Below are 16,017 nucleotides of genomic sequence, written 5' to 3'. Positions count from 1 at the left end.
TGCTAACATTTGTTCCTGTGGAACATTTATTATTGGACATAATGAGAGAGACCAGCGTCAACTCAGCGGCCTGCAACAGTGATCAATAACATGAAAAAGCATTCTTTCTAAAAATAAAGCTGGTGTTTTCCTATAGCTAAAAATAGCTCCCGCTATGAAAATGTAAAAGACTTCAAACAAAACTATAACGAAATAGAACAAAGCAATTTTCGCTTCACTCGACAATTTCACTTTGATTCCACACAATACACTTGCAAATGGAAATATATGAGTTGTGAATGATTATCTGCATCATATACTTCACATTTATATCGTGTCAATGAACTGTTTCGTGATCCTTTTTCGGAAATGCTGACAGCTTTTATATTTATCGAAAATATTAATGGCTGACGTGGCGAAACGTGGATCCGCCAAGTCGAACTCGTGGAAAATCTGATGCAAACCCTCGATGTTCAACAACAAAACCAAACATTGTAACTCCACGTAACAGTTACCTGCGAGAACTGACAAACTAGTTTGCCCCGGATAGTAATGCACACATTATAGACGACGTTTCTGTCCGACAAAGTGATTTCCTGTGAACGTTTCAAATATTGCCTGTAGTCTCCCTGTGAGATTCAAAACACAAACGGCGCCACTGCATGGTCATCTTGATGTAAGTACCTTTAGTACGTGTTGTTTAATCAAAATAGGAGTGTCTTGGAATGCTAGTACTGATTCGGAAGCTCGGTATTTGATGTTTAGCGTTCACCGTATTTGTCGAAATAATGTCTTTTGTCTCGGAATTAAACCCACTGAATAAAATAACCCGTACAATACCACCTATAAAACCAGTACTGTATTAAAGATACCATGATATTCGTTTTAAAATTGTGATGTTGCCAGTATGTCCTCTTTGTGAAAATGGTTATTTAGTTTATTTTTCTGTCATGGCCTAATAAATATATATTATAGCTAAAATGGATAGAATTATCATTAAACCGCCTGCATGTTATCAGAAATGAGCGGGCCACTGTAACTTGATAATGCCCTCATATTGCTTGACAACGGGCTATCATCACGCCCATTGTTAGGTGACATCATAGGAATAGGTGACGTCAATAGTGACTATAGTTCAATAGTGACATCAGGTTTGTTCTATGACGTTTCCATATTTGTAAAAGTGGGTCAGTGACATTCGTGTTGATTGCACTAAATGTTTCAAAACCGATATTGTTGTTTCCTTCATCGGGCAGTTAATGGAAGACCTCACGCTTCTGCAAATGATAATGCCCTGAAAAATAGCGTTACCCTTATATTAACCGGTGGGGATTCAGGGTTTAAATTGGTCTCCAGCAATCTATGCTGGTTGTAAGAGGCGACCAAACTAATTGGGTGGTCAAGCTCGATGACTTGGTTGGTGGCGTGTCAGCATACCCCAATGGCATTAATCATAATATCAATCACTGGATATTCTGACCTAGACTCAGTTATTTACAGAATGTCGTCAAAAGCTGGAGTATTACTGCATGCAGCTTTAAACAACCAACAAACACACACCTGTTGTAATTATCATGATTGAGACTGCCATTTTTGTCAGTATTTGTCTCTCTTGTGATTTTGTTAATGAACCCAAAACTGATAAACTAATATTTTGCTTTATCTTTTCAGTGACATCAGTCTATTTACGCTCCCCCATCAGTGACATTCAATACAGCTTCCCCCATCAGTGACATAACTCCACATATCCTACCCAATGACGATGCTGCTGCAAAGCATCAAGGTAGTCAACCTGATGGTGCTGATGCTGTTCCTGGGATGTGCCTTCTACAGCCTGTGTGTGCACAGCGAGACCCCCCCAGGCAGAGAGGGGGCACTTACAGTCGTGGAGACGGAAGAGGAGGACAATGGTATTTATTACTTCTATCAGTGATTATAGTCGATGATTCATCAGTTACATTGATTGATGGGGTGGTCGGGTAGCCTAGTGGTAAAGCATTCGCTCGTCACGCCGAAGACCCGGGTTCGATTCCCGACATGGGTACAATGTGTGAAGCCCATTTCTGGTGTCCCCCGTCGTGATATTCCTGGAATATTGCTAAAATCATACTCACTCACTCACTACATTGATTGATTGTAAGTTTCCCAAATTGATTGTGGAAAAGACTGTTATTTGACATTCTACCATGAATATTTTAGAATCCTTCATTCTTATTGGTTGACCAGAGGTATATAGATATGAAGGATAACGCCCACATTCACCTCGAACCATGTTGTTGGGTGTTGACTATTTGACTCTGAGAAAGCACTTGCATGCCAATGTATGTATAGTTTCTATTTCATCATTCTGGTGTAGACCCCAGACTTCGGAACCATAGAGCAACATTTTCATATCAAATATTTAAAATATAAGCATTATAAGTCATGTCGAAGAGGATGTAATTTTGTCAATGACTTTAAAATTACAAACATTGCATATTTCCCTTGTAAACCAGCATTAGACAAAATGACTTCACCAGGACAGGCTTCTCGTAAAAGTGACGCCCAAATACTTTTAGGAAGATACACACTCCAACTTTAGACCTTTGTAAAACCAAATGTCGGACACCCTCCTCTTTAAAACAACCACCTTAGTTTTATCCAAATTGACGTCTAAATCATAATCATTATAATACAATATGCTTCTGAAGTCCATCTATGGTATCAGAAATTGGTATAATATCCTCTGCTAACAAGAACAGGAAGATCACTGTAATATCAGGATGTAGTTGTATTCCTGGTCCAGAATTCTGTTCAACTTCAGCAGCTAGTTTGTTATGAACATCAAAAATTTGAAAAATATTTGTAAAATTCGGTGATATCATCATGGCTTGACTATTGGCGCTACTCTATGACTGGGACAATGGCTTAGAGTATGGACTTTCCTTTAGCATGTTTGTACATCAATGTGAGACTGGACTTTTAATACTATTGCATGTGTTTCAGATGGAATAATATCCATAGATGAAAACGGAGAGGACGAAGGAGAAAAGACGGAAAAGGAATATGATGTCTTCTATCCAACAAAAGAATGGCAAACCGTTAAAAAAGGTAGCATTTCATTGTACTTAGCATCACAATTGAAAGCTCATGCAGATAATACGACATAAAACATCGCAATTTCAATGTCTAGGAGTGAAGTTCAGCTGTATCTGGACTCAGGGCTGAACCAATGGTTGCACTCAGGCATTGCTTTTGGTAGCTTTTTCCATCATCTCTAATCTTGCACTGTTCGTTGATTTTAATAGTCTTTCGAAACAACAATTATAAACAACATGTTCTTCAAATGTTTATCACATTGTCAACATGCTGAGATCTATTGACGCTTGTTGGCGTATGTTCATGTTTGACACCCTACACACCTCGGTGACCCTTCACCTATCATTTTGAGTTGACAAGATACAAAGACATTTTTGGTGACATATTTATGTGTGACAATTATATCTATCCTGTGACTGCCATCAGACTTCTAAAACATGAATTGCAGTTATATCAACTATCTGTCATAGATCTCCTAAAGCCAAGAGATGCAAATAGCAAAAGCCAAACGCTATTTCTGAAACATGGTCAACTACTCGAATGTATCTAAACGTAAGAGCAAAGAAATTTTATCAATTTCAAAAATCAAACCACATCAATACGAAAATAGAAATCTTATGAATACTAAAATCCCAATAGATATATGTATACTGTGTCTGGGTGGTGTGTTCATGTTAACCTGCAGCATTGTATCTCAGTGGGCTAGCACTATAAAGTCTGGACAAGTACGTGAAGCCACATACACACACTTGCATGCTTGTTGGGATAAAAGTGCAATAATTTGGAATCCCATCTCCCCTCATGATCATGATGATGTCAACACAAAAATATTTGTGTTTTGGGAAAAATTGAAAACAAATGAAATTGTGGAAAATCTTAAAGATTTATCTGCTAGAGTGTTTTATTACCTGTCGAAATTCATAGTAAAAATGGTTCCCTGTAATTTGTTCTTGCCGAGAGAGGAATGCATGGTCTTTCTTCCACTCCAACGGTGTGGGACAGTTCATCTTCCCAAGGCAAAGGAGTTAACTGACTGTAAAAGTCCAGTTTCTACCCTTGCTGAACTAGGCTGGAATTATGGAGTTATGTTTTGGCTGGACTAACGAGTTTATGCCTAATCGAATTGAAATCACGAAATGGGGAAGATGATGACAGTACTCATGATATCGACCCTGGCTGTTTGGTCCCGACCGTTGTAATGTCACTGGAATATTGCTGACTGAGGAGACACACCTACGTTCACACTTCCAGGAACTCTCATGTCCTAGGAATCTGAAACATTTATGTGATATGTAACAAGACAATGGGTTTCAGATTGGTTGATGTATAGTTTTTTTTATAGATTCTTATTAGTTATAATTGAATGAATTCTGTTTGCACAAATGCACCAACACACCAACTGTGCGATCCGATATGTATCACGATACCTTACTCACGATCGATATGTATCACGATACTTGCATGTGCATGTGGTGCGTAAGCCATTTTTCCATAGAGAGGATGGCCAAATACATCATACGGATGATTTACAGTTGGCAGTGTGAAGTATGGCACAACAAATGAAAATATGTATGTTTTCACTATTAACATGATTAACTTGCAGTACTGATTAGTGTTTAGTGGAGCAGTTATCAAAACAAACATTCAAGGTCAGAATCGATATTTTTTACTAAGTATGCGACTTGTATCGAGAAGTAAAAAATCACAATCCACTGATGCATCGTGTATCGTCCTACCACGACTAGATACCATGCTGCAGGTTAACATGAATACCCCACTCAGACATAGTAATTGTGATAGATCCTCCAAATCTGACATGCCATAATACAACTAAAAAATGGAACAAAGTGTATTGCAATTTTTCCCTTCAACCTCTCCTCAGGTCAGGCCATACCAAAGGGGCTCCATGTCAGGATGAACTTTCAGACCGGTTTGACGGAAGCCAAACTTAACGAGGATGACAGTGGAAATAAATTCTGGCAGGCCGGATCTCATCAAGGTAGGAACGAGCTTGGCTTCAGTGAGTGAGTACGGTTTTACTCCGCTTTTAGCAATATTCCAGCAATATCATGTCTATGGACACCAGTAATGGGCTTCACACATTGTACCCATGTCGGGAATCGAACCCGGGTCTTCGGCATGACGAGCTAACGCTTTAACCGTCAGGCTACCTGACCGCCCCGCTTGGCTTCAGAGAAGGTATGGATCACTTCATCAGAGCTCCCGATAACGTTTTGAGAAATTGAGTTTTTACTCGAAGGTTTCTATTTTAATTGGGTTATTATTTTAATTGGGTAAACAATATTTTTTCACTCATCTATTCATCACTCAAATGGGTTTTGCCCAAAATGAGTAAGCATTTTGAGTTTTAAAAAAAATGAAATAATGTTTTAGCTGTATATAATTGTTCTAAATATAGGTTTGACTCGGAAAGTAAATTAGCTCGTAATTGTGTTCAGGAAATTAGCTCCGATGTACGCACGCTGAAAAAGCTTCATTGGGTATTATACGTGTGCTGTTTTTAAACAATTGAGTTTTTCATTTAATGCATATGTTTCTGTACGCAAGGTAATTGAAAGTAATTGGGTTTTGAATAGTTTTGGGGCGTATTCAACGCAAATACGGATCTTATCTGTATCCCTGCTTCATTATAAGCATTGGTCGTTGTGAAATCATTATCATTCATATGTGTTCAATTTGGTGTAATACTCAAGGTAGCGGTATGATCAAAGGGAGGCAACTCTAGTGTAGTTGTCAGATTATCTCCCTTTGCTTATGAAGCCCACAAGCTCCGAACCAGCACATGAAAACACAAGTGCAAGTGGCCATTTCAAGAATCTTGAAATATGTTGTCACTTGTATTTTTGTGGATGTATGGGATTTGGGAAAGATGAAATTACATTTGTTTGCTTAATCAGATTGGTTCGAGATTGCAGACTAACAAAAGCATCAAAGTAGGCATGGACAAACAAACATAATTTTACTGGGGAAAAAGTATTGGAAGCTACTGCAGTCATCACTAGAATATAAACATTACGGCCTGCCGGTTGCCAGTTCAACTCCACGCATGGTTGTAGGTTGACTAGCACAGTGGGGAGCTGTGACTGGTGGCGGCAATAGTATTCCGTGAAAGGCTATCACTGTTAGGAGCTTTTGAAGCCCAAACCATAATGGTTATATCTGTCTCTGATTCCCAGGTTCTCCAGCACAGTAGTGAGCGAGTGAGTGAGTATAGTTTTACGCCGCTTTTAGCAATATTCCAGCAATATCACGGCGGGGGACACCAGAAATTGGCTTCACACATTGTACCTATGTCGGGATTCGAACCCGGATCTTCGGCGTGACAAGGGAACGCTTTAACCACTAGGCTACCCGACCGCCCCTTCAGCACAGTAAATCTCCCTTACATGGAAAACACTTTATATCTGCTTGAGAGAAATAAAATGAAATTCTCTCCCGAAATGATACATGTTTGTTAAGAATAGAACTGTCCAGATGGCTGTCACCCTCAGTACAGGCATGTGATTTGTTTATTCAGGCATTGTGAACACCGACAAGAAGTCGTTTACCCGAGACGAGTTGAAGCGTGCACTGAAGGACTTCAAATCTCACGCCGACACCAGCGGCCAGGATCCCAAGGTACTAGCTCTTCAGAAACTTTCCCTTCTAGAACTACTAGAATGCTTAAAGGGGAAGTGCACGCAAAAATTACCTTCTTTCTTTTCCTAAACAAAACGCAATTTTAGAATTAGTTAGTATCTGTGTTTGAAAATATACACTCATTTTTTTCACAGTGAAGGTAGGAAGCTCACAATAGTGTGAAAATGATATGCCGTTATGAGGCCTTCGTTTTTCGAGCTAAACATGCCTGAGTTATCTCCCTTAGATTATGAAATAATTGGTGCCAATTCAACTGGGTCCCTGTCTATTCAGAACGCAAAAGATATCAAGTACAAGTTTTCGGTAAAACAACATGGCCTACGACACACTCCGGCGCAGTGGTGACTCAGCATAACACTATGCTGGCTGGCTTCTGAGACGCTAGAATCACACACCTGTACCTACACCACGTGAAGCGGCTCTAACAAAGCATGATGACGTCATAATGTTTATCAATTGGCACCAATGACGTCATATTGCAAGGGGCATAAGCCATGGTGTTTTTGTTATGGAAATAGAACACTTGGTAAATGTGAAAAATATAAATCGTCTTAATGCAAAACATATGTTGATTAATTGTGATATTTTTTTATTTTTGTCTATGACACTTCTAGGTTAACACTTTTATTGTGGAAAAAGTACAAGAAAATTAGGTTCATTTCCATGTGAACTTGCCCTTTAAGCTGCGTTCATGCACAAAGCAAGGGTGGATAACTCAAATTTTAGTACGAAACTATTCTGGACAGCTCCACTCACAGCTGTTGACTGGTTCAAATCTGGCCACGATAGCACTTGAAATCTTTCTACCTTTCTACTGGCTGCTACTGACAGTTAGCAGAACAATTGTAACAAGAGTTTCTACCTAAAATGACCTAACAATTTGAAGTTAGATATGCATTTGTCACCACTTGCCCCTTTCCGTAACCTGCAAGAAGAACCTGCTAGTGCGAAAATACGACAAACCAATCAGAATGCACATATGATTTCAAGTTCTTTGTCAAAGAATCTCTCAGAAATAATTTTTGATTTTACATATGTCATGCATCTAAAAATATATCCAAGACACAGTTAAATGTGTTCTATCATACTGTATAATTCCGCATGTCGAGATTTGCTTTAAATTGCATCTGAAATATATATAATATATGGGGAAATATATGTGAACCATTACACAACGAGTTGACAGTTGTTTTTAGGTATGCCCGTTTGCGCTAAGATGGAACCCGGTCGCAAAAATGGCTATGATAGGGGCATGTCGCTATTCGGCTTGTCCGGGAATAATCCGAGTTGGTCACGAATGCCCCGATATGAAGCCTAAATATACTTTCACCCAAGTTAACAGCACAGACACATAGCGATTGATGAGCATGCTCAAAGAACAGAATTTCAAATACCGTATTCAACGTAATAAGCGCCCCGCTCTAATAAGCGCCCACGGCGATATTTGCTAATATATTGGCTAGTGAACAATCCCAATTGGCACCACTTCCGATTGATCGCGAATAATATGCACTCGTGTGTTATATGCACCCTAAATTATGGGCAAATAATACATAAACATTTCAGGCTGTCAGCATAAACCAAGAAATTTATCTCTCAACTCCGGTTTTTTTTTCACCAAAATAATATTCTAATAAGAGCCCCCTATTTCTAATTTTGAGAGCGCCCTGGGCGCTTATTATGTCGAATACGGTAACCCTTATTTTAATATGAAATAGTCTTGATGTTTTGTTGTATCAAGACATCTGCTTGTATCTGCATGACCCTGTAATAATGACCTTCAAAACATATGTTACAAATATTCAATACAAATGTAAGTGAGCTGCTCTTGCCTTTTGACTATTTGTCTTAATGAATCAGAAAGACCCCCATGTGCCTTTTTTCCTTCACTACTGTATGTTGCATTGACTCACAGTCAGCAGCCGAGGCTAAGAAGAAGTTCAAGTCATACGATGATTTAAAGAAGGACTTTGAGGAGATGAACATCGCCATGAAAACTGACAGTGAGATAATCAGCGATCTGTTGGAACGCTTCAAGAAAGTCGGTTCAGACAATGATGCCAAGCAGAATGTTCTGACAGAACTTGAGTATCATCTACATAAGGTAGGACCACTGTACCATCTACACAACAGTACCATCCACAGTTCTGCTTAGTTATCAGTTTTTACTATACTCAGCACTAACACTGAAAATCCCATACTTTAACATTAACTGAATGTAATAAAGCTTTGTGAAATGTAATGTTCAGTGTATAGCTTTTCCTTAATGACCTGCTTTTCTTGGATGGTATCCCTGATTTGCATCAATTATCATGCTTGGTTGTGCTAGTTGCGTTCCTTGGCTTGTGACAGTTATGATCCTTGGATTGTGTTCCGTTTACAATCCTAGAATTTTGCCAATTATGATCCTTGGACTGTGTTGATTATGATCCTTGATCTTTGCCAATTATGATCCTTGGATTGTGTTCCGTTTACAATCCTAGAATTTTGCCAATTATGATCCTTGGACTGTGTTGATTATGATCCTTGATCTTTGCCAATTATGATCCTTGGACTGTGTTGGTTATGACCCTTGATCTTTGCCAACTATGATCCTTGGACTATGTCGATTATGATCCTTGATCTTTGCCAATTAAGATCCTTGATTTGTGCCGTTTATGGGCCTTGTTTTGTCAGCACCTCATACATTCCTGAGGGTTTGACTAAAGTAATAAGGGCCTGCTACATTTTTGTCTTTCCTTCCACATTATGGTTGTACTTGGTGAGTGGCCCAGTCATCTAAGACGCCACAATTCGCTGTGCACAGATGCATCCCTTGTGCACAGCCAGAAACCTATGATCTCAGGTTTGAATCCTGATTCGTCCCAGTTATGTCTCCAGGTTTGTCAGCATCATACCTAGGCTTGTGGATTTTGCCAAAGCGGTTTACGTCTGAGATCTGCATCACTTTGGCTTTCCTCCCACATTAAGCTGACATACCGTGATATAACTGGAATACTGTTCAAAGCAGTGTTAAACCCAACTCACTCACTCACTATACTTGAACTTTGTGATACAACTTCAATACTGTTTAAAACAGTTCTAAATATCATGTTCTCAAGCAAATTAGATCCCCGGTTCCATAGACAAAAGTTAGTTTTACTAGTTCGTTTGTCGTCATGTTTAGATGTATCGGACCCCATGAGATTCCTGATTAATACTGATCCCATGCAACCTATGCTTGTCAAAAGAGTCAACTAAATAGATCACTGGATTGCCTGGACCAGACTCATGTATTTACAGACTCTCTTGATATAGGTGGAATCCTGCTGACTGTGGTCTTCAAAATTCATTTGCTCCCCCCCAAACAGGAATGGTGTATTAGACCTACCATCGTTTATTCCCCAGATTGACAACGCCCAGCTGTTCAGCGCCATGGGCGGCATGTCGCTCCTTGTTTCCAGTCTCAATGACACCAGTGACAGGATCCAGGCGGAGGCAGCCCTCGTCCTCGGCTCGGCACTACAGAGGTACTGTCCAAACATTTTCTGTTAGTTTTGTTTAGTTCCAATTTGTAGCATTGAGAACTGGTTCAGAATTGCAGCCCTCAAATGCCACTAGTCAATGAGGACTACCATCATTGGATTTATACTTGTCCTCAGCACAATTTAGTAGTCTCAGGGTAGAGGATTATTTAATTTATTTCAAATTTTTGTTACTTCTATTTCAACTAATAACAAGATTGTCCTAAATCATTGGAACAGTTCCTTAGACAGCAGCAGGTGGCATTGGCCACAGTGGTTATAAATTTGGTTACTCATAGCTCAGTAGACTAATGCACAACATCGCCCTGTGCAGAGTTACATCCCCTACTAAACCAGGATCTGCTGGTCAACATGGCAAACATAACCTGCATCGCTAAGCTCATATGCCCTATTAGGACTTAGATATTGATAAACCCAACTCACTGCCTTGACAGACAGAAGAAGTAAATGCATTAAGGAGTAATGCAGGATAAGTATAAAATGTAAAAAATATTTAGATTTTACTAAGTATGTGCATGTTTAGCTGTATTACCGCAGTGTGTTAAGGCTATAATTATTTGTCCTCAGCAACCCCAAGGTTCAAATATCTGCTATGGAACATGGCGCTATGCATCAACTGATCAAGATGTTGTCCATTACGTCGTCCACCACCCTGCAGAAGAAGACGCTGTTTGCGCTGTCCTCCCTTGCCAGACACTTCCCATATGCCCAGAAGAAGTTCCTGGAGCTAGGGGGACTTGCTGCACTAAAGAAGTTCTTCGAAGATTCCAGCATGAATGCTCAGAAGCTTCAGATAAAGGCTCTGACATTTCTCAATGACCTGCTGGTAGAGAAGGTGAGGAGATTTTCCATATTCAGTCAACTATTGCTGTACTCTTATCCCTATATACCCGGTAGCGATATTTTTATTTTTCCCCAATTTTGTCACCCCTTGGTATTTTATGCCTGGTTGCATTCCCAGCGTCCTGGGGCGGTCGGGTAGCCTAGTGGTTAAGGCGTTCGCTCGTCACGCCGAAGACCCGGGTTCGAATCCCGACATGGGTACAATGTGTGAAGCCCATTTCTGGTGTCCCCCGCCGTGATATTGCTGGAATATTGCTAAAAGCGGCGTAAAACCATACTCACTCACTCACTCACTCACTCCCAGCGTCCTGTGCTCGTCCTCCCTGGGTATTGCAGCACAGAATGATGGCACACCAATCCCCTGGGGAGATTCTATGTCAGAAGAGGACCACAATACCTCACAGTACCTCATACTTCTTCGCCATGTGATTCCAATACAGAGTAGTTCCCCGATACTTCATACTAGATTCCCTGAACTCCATGCTTGTGCCTCATGGAGATTCTCGTGAAGATCGGGGGCATGGGTGGCCCAGTCGTCTTAGGCGCCGCGATTCGCTGTGCAGAGTTGCGTCCCTTGGGCACGCCAGAAACCTTTGATTGTGGGTTCGAATCCCGGTTCGCCCCGATTATGTTTCTAGGTTTGTCAGCACCATACCCGTGCTCGTGGGTTTCACTGAAGTGGTAAACGTCTGAGACCTGCATCACTTTGGGCTTTCCTCCCACATTTAGCTGACAAGCCGCGATATAACTGGAATACTGTTAAAAGCGGCGTTAAACCAAACTCACTCACTCACTCTTGTGAAGATCCGGGTTAGAATAGGTCTTGAGCAACCCATGTCTCTCGTCAGAGGCATCTAACAGGATCGGGTGATCAGACTCACTGACTTGGTTGATGCATGTCATTATATCCCAATTGTGTGGATCAATGCTCATGATATCAATCACTGGATTGTCTGGTCCAGACTCAATTATTTACAGACTGCCATCATAAAAGCTGAAATATTGCTGAGTGCGGCGTTAAACAACAAACAAACAAACAGAACGCTGGTTTGTCTGGTCCTATGTTTCGCATGCCACCGTGATGTTGTCCACTGCAAAATGTGAATAAAGTTTTAACAATTTGTATCATTGTACCCATATACTATTAACCAAACTGTTGTCTGTCACAGATTTGATTATTTAGAGGAATCCATGACATATCTTGAATATTTCTGACTACTCATAACTATTAATTGGTCCCATCAGACACAGTGGGAGTTGGGGGCGGTCGGGGAGCCTAGTGGTTAAAGCGTTCGCCCGTAACACCGAAAGCCCGGGTTTGATTCCCAACATGGGTACAATGTGTGAAGCCCATTTCTGGTGTCCCCCGCTGTGATATTGCTGGAATATTGCTAAAAGCGGCGTAAAACCAAACTCACTCACTAACTCACTGACAGTGGGAGTTGACTGAGCATGCAGTGTCTAAGCACTATTCTACTGACAATACTGTCATGATTGTAATCATAGGGGGCAGTCAGGTAGCCAAGTGGTTAAAACGTTCACTCGTCACACCGAAGACCCGGGTTTGATTCCTGACATGGGTATAATGTGTGAAGCCCATTCTGGTGTCCCCCGCCGTGATATTGCTGGAATATTGCTAAAAGCAGTGTAAAAATATACTCTCTCACTTGTAATCATTGACGATGATCATTTTAGCTCTGACAGTTATTAAGGCTCAGGCACAGGGTCACCTGACACGAAATCCCATCGAGATGTCCTTAGATCTTCAAGCTGAGAGTTGTCGTATTGGAGTAGAACGTCTGATCTTAATGACATTGTGATGTTTCTGTTTCAGGAGTTGAGTGAGAAGTATACACAAGATGAGAACAGTGTTGACGTTGAGAGACTGAAGCAATATAGACAGTGAGTTCCTCTCAGTCTCACATCACTAGGAGTTGGACCCATGAAGTTCCGGGGTAGAATAGGTCTTCAAGAACCCATGCCTGCCTTAAAAAGCGGCAACTAACGGGATCGGGTGGTCAAGCTCGCTGACTTGGTTGATGCATGTCATCGTATCCCAATTGCGTGGATCGATGCTCATGATGTCAATCACTGGACTGTCTGGTCCAGACTAGATTGTTTACAGACCGCCGTCATATAGCTGGAATATTGCTGAGTGCGGTGTCAAACAACAAACAAAACAAAAAAACAACAGGAATTGGTTAGACTTTTCCATACCTTGTCTCAAATTCCTGATTCTGTTGTTATCTACACCTCTGATGTGGTCAGGTGAAGCATCAGTACACCAGGAAAGGTCCGGGGTCTTAATGTTGGATGAAGTATGTGAGTCATGTAATCCTACACACAAGGACTGATCATGACGTTTGATCAAGGGTGGCTTCGATTTTCTTTTTTAAATGATTGCAATAGTGGAAACTACTAACTTTGCCTCCGGTCTAAAAATATAATGTCTGTGCCAGAGATCATCATTCTCGATTATGTGCCGAAACAGATCTCATTGAGCGTAAAAGGCAAATTAGTGATGAAAATTATATGGATGCATCACTGAAAATCTGTGATCATACCATGTGTTCACGAAGGTAAGCATGTCCTGCTCTACTGGTTGCACTTTCCATAAATACTTACTTGTTTGTATAAAAATATTCCTGTTATAAAATAAAAAATAATAAAATATTTTTGGATGTCTTGGAAAAAAATGTGTATTTGATAAAAAGCGACAGTCCCACATCCCCCTCCGAGAATATTTACTTGCTGGTTCCTTTCTGAGATATTGCTGTTGCTCTTCAGGTTCAACCTCAAGTCCTCCATGAGGGAGAGTGGGTGGTGTGAGCTGGTACCCCAGCTACTGACTGCCCCCGACCATGATGCCAGAGAGAAGGTGCTCCACGCCATGATCACCCTCGTGTCCGAGTGTCGGCAGACCTTCACCTCTGCCGTCACCGACCTGGAACAGCTGAAGAGCGAGTATAAGGCTCTGGCCCGGGATGAGAAGGACGACGGTGATGATTATTTTACTGGACTGGTTCAGCTGGTGACCACCATGTTGTCTACTGTTAAAGTCAGGGATGAACTTTGAATGTCTCCGGTTCTTTGAGATCGGACATGGGGAGGATATTGAAGACGGAGATGATTACATTTTACCACTATATTGTCAACTATTCAAGTCTTGGATGAACTTTGAACATCTCTGGTTCTTGGAGATTTACCATAGGGAAAAGGTTTTGCACAATGGTTTTCTACAATTTTGGCTAAACAGCAAGTTTAAAGATCAAGAAAAGTAATCTGACATGTCTTTGTTTTTTAATATTCTTCCCACCAGGATCAGAAATTTTCTCAAACTACTTTGTAAACCAGTGAATTAAGATGGTGTGCCTGACTGTGAAGTATGAATGAGTGCACAGTTTGATGCATGGATCAATCAGATTGTATCTGAATTGTTTGTGGTGTAATGTTTGAGTTTGTGGTGTAATGTTTGAGTAACACCTTCATAACACAATGCATATTTCTCTGCCTGTGTATTGGAGTTAAATAGTCATAGAGCTACAGTAGCTTTGTGAGTGTAACCCTGGGCAAACAAAGGGTTCCAAACACAGGGATTTATCTAGGATTCCAAACTAACTTCCCCTAGCAGAAAAATTGGGGAAAATCATTAGTTTGAGGTATTTAAAAGGCATTTAGAAGTGATACACATAAGGAAGAGAATATATGGATGTCAACTTCTTTATTATGACGAACACAAGAAGAAGTTGACATCCATATATTCTCTTCCTTAATCATTAATTTGTTCTAAATTGGGATTTTTTTAAAAGATTATATTTTCCTAAAGTTAGAGGAATTTTGACATTAAAATTTAACATTGCACTCAAGGCAATAATCATCAAAATAAATTTTCAAACCTCTTCCTGTTTTGTGGTCCTGATCAGTGAAATAGAAGACACAAAGCCATAACAGCATTAATTGGAATTGTTTAATTCCAGTTTGGAATATTTTACTAACATTTGCTCCAGACTCTGGACCGAATATCAGCCTCCAAGCAGATCTCAATTTGCTTGCAGATGGCATAATAACCTAGCAATTATTTTGGTATTATTCTTTTTAGGAAAGTGTGAACTGTTTTATGTGTAAAAATGAACAGCATATTATTTGATCAGCCATCAGAGACAAAGAACACCAGAATCAACAAGAAATATGTGTGATTGTGTTCCAGAGTTCTGGTCTTATGTTTGGGCATGCATGGGTGGGATAAGTTTTGTCCATGCTGCCAAGGTTCGATTTGAATTTTTTTGTTTTGATGAGAATATGTTTGGGGTCTGAACAATTCCTTAATTTTTCTTTCAATAAATGTACATGTACTTGCAAACCTGGAATGACCATTAGTCAACCATGAAACAACTAGATAGGCAGACTGTAATCCCAGGGTTTTTGTGAAACGAAACATTGCATTGTATATGCAAATATTGGTAGATTAAAAATAGGCTTAAAAATATCCCCTGCGAAACTCATTGAGTGCAAATATGTATGTTCTGTATGTTGCACATGTTTTCATTATTTGACTTGTAGAATCGGTCTTCAGCAACCCATGCTTGCAATAAAAGGCTACTATGCTTGTTTGTAAGAGGCCACTAACGGGATCGGATGGTCAGGCTTGCTGACTTGGTTGAAGCATGTCATCGTATGCCAAATGCGTGGATCGATGCTCATGATGACAATCACTGGATTGTCTGGTCAAGACTTGATTATTTACAGACCGCCATCATACAGCTGGAATATTGCTGAATGCGGCGTTAAACAACAAACAAACATTATTTGATTTGAAATGTGTATCCTGGAACTGATGGAGATTCCGGAACAGAATGGGTCCCCAGTAAAATATATGAGCAAGCTTACTGTGAGATCATCGTTCTGAAGGTGTGGACTGTTGCTTACACTTTCA

At 40.3% G+C, this 16,017-nt stretch overlaps 1 protein-coding gene across 1 annotated transcript; it reads left to right on the top strand.

Moving 5' to 3' along the window:
• The first annotated feature begins 390 nt into the window (after window positions 1–390).
• On the top strand, window positions 391–15,745 carry LOC124142014 (nucleotide exchange factor SIL1-like). The gene is made up of 10 exons (XM_046510237.2): window positions 391–655; window positions 1,651–1,889; window positions 2,965–3,069; window positions 4,940–5,056; window positions 6,596–6,696; window positions 8,633–8,821; window positions 10,105–10,226; window positions 10,809–11,076; window positions 12,919–12,986; window positions 13,872–15,745. The coding sequence occupies exons 2-10, from the start codon at window positions 1,736–1,738 to the stop codon at window positions 14,158–14,160; spliced, it is 1,413 nt and encodes a 470-aa protein (XP_046366193.2). The 5' UTR covers window positions 391–655; window positions 1,651–1,735; the 3' UTR covers window positions 14,161–15,745.
• Window positions 15,746–16,017: the final 272 nt, after the last annotated feature.

This window comes from Haliotis rufescens, unplaced genomic scaffold (assembly GCF_023055435.1).
Source record: "Haliotis rufescens isolate VD_foot unplaced genomic scaffold, xgHalRufe1.0.p SCAF_12, whole genome shotgun sequence".
Taxonomy (NCBI): Eukaryota; Metazoa; Mollusca; class Gastropoda; order Lepetellida; family Haliotidae; genus Haliotis; species Haliotis rufescens.
The sequence above is the reverse complement of the archived record's forward strand: the minus strand, read 5'-3'. Positions and strand labels throughout refer to the sequence as shown.

Coding starts and splice junctions, on each gene's coding strand:
- LOC124142014 (XM_046510237.2), top strand. CDS start 1,736: ATGACGATGCTGCTGCAAAGCATCAAGGTAGTCAACCTGATGGTGCTG. Junction 3,070..4,939: donor ATGGCAAACCGTTAAAAAAG/GTAGCATTTCAT, acceptor ACCTCTCCTCAG/GTCAGGCCATACCAAAGGGG. Junction 8,822..10,104: donor TTGAGTATCATCTACATAAG/GTAGGACCACTG, acceptor TTTATTCCCCAG/ATTGACAACGCCCAGCTGTT.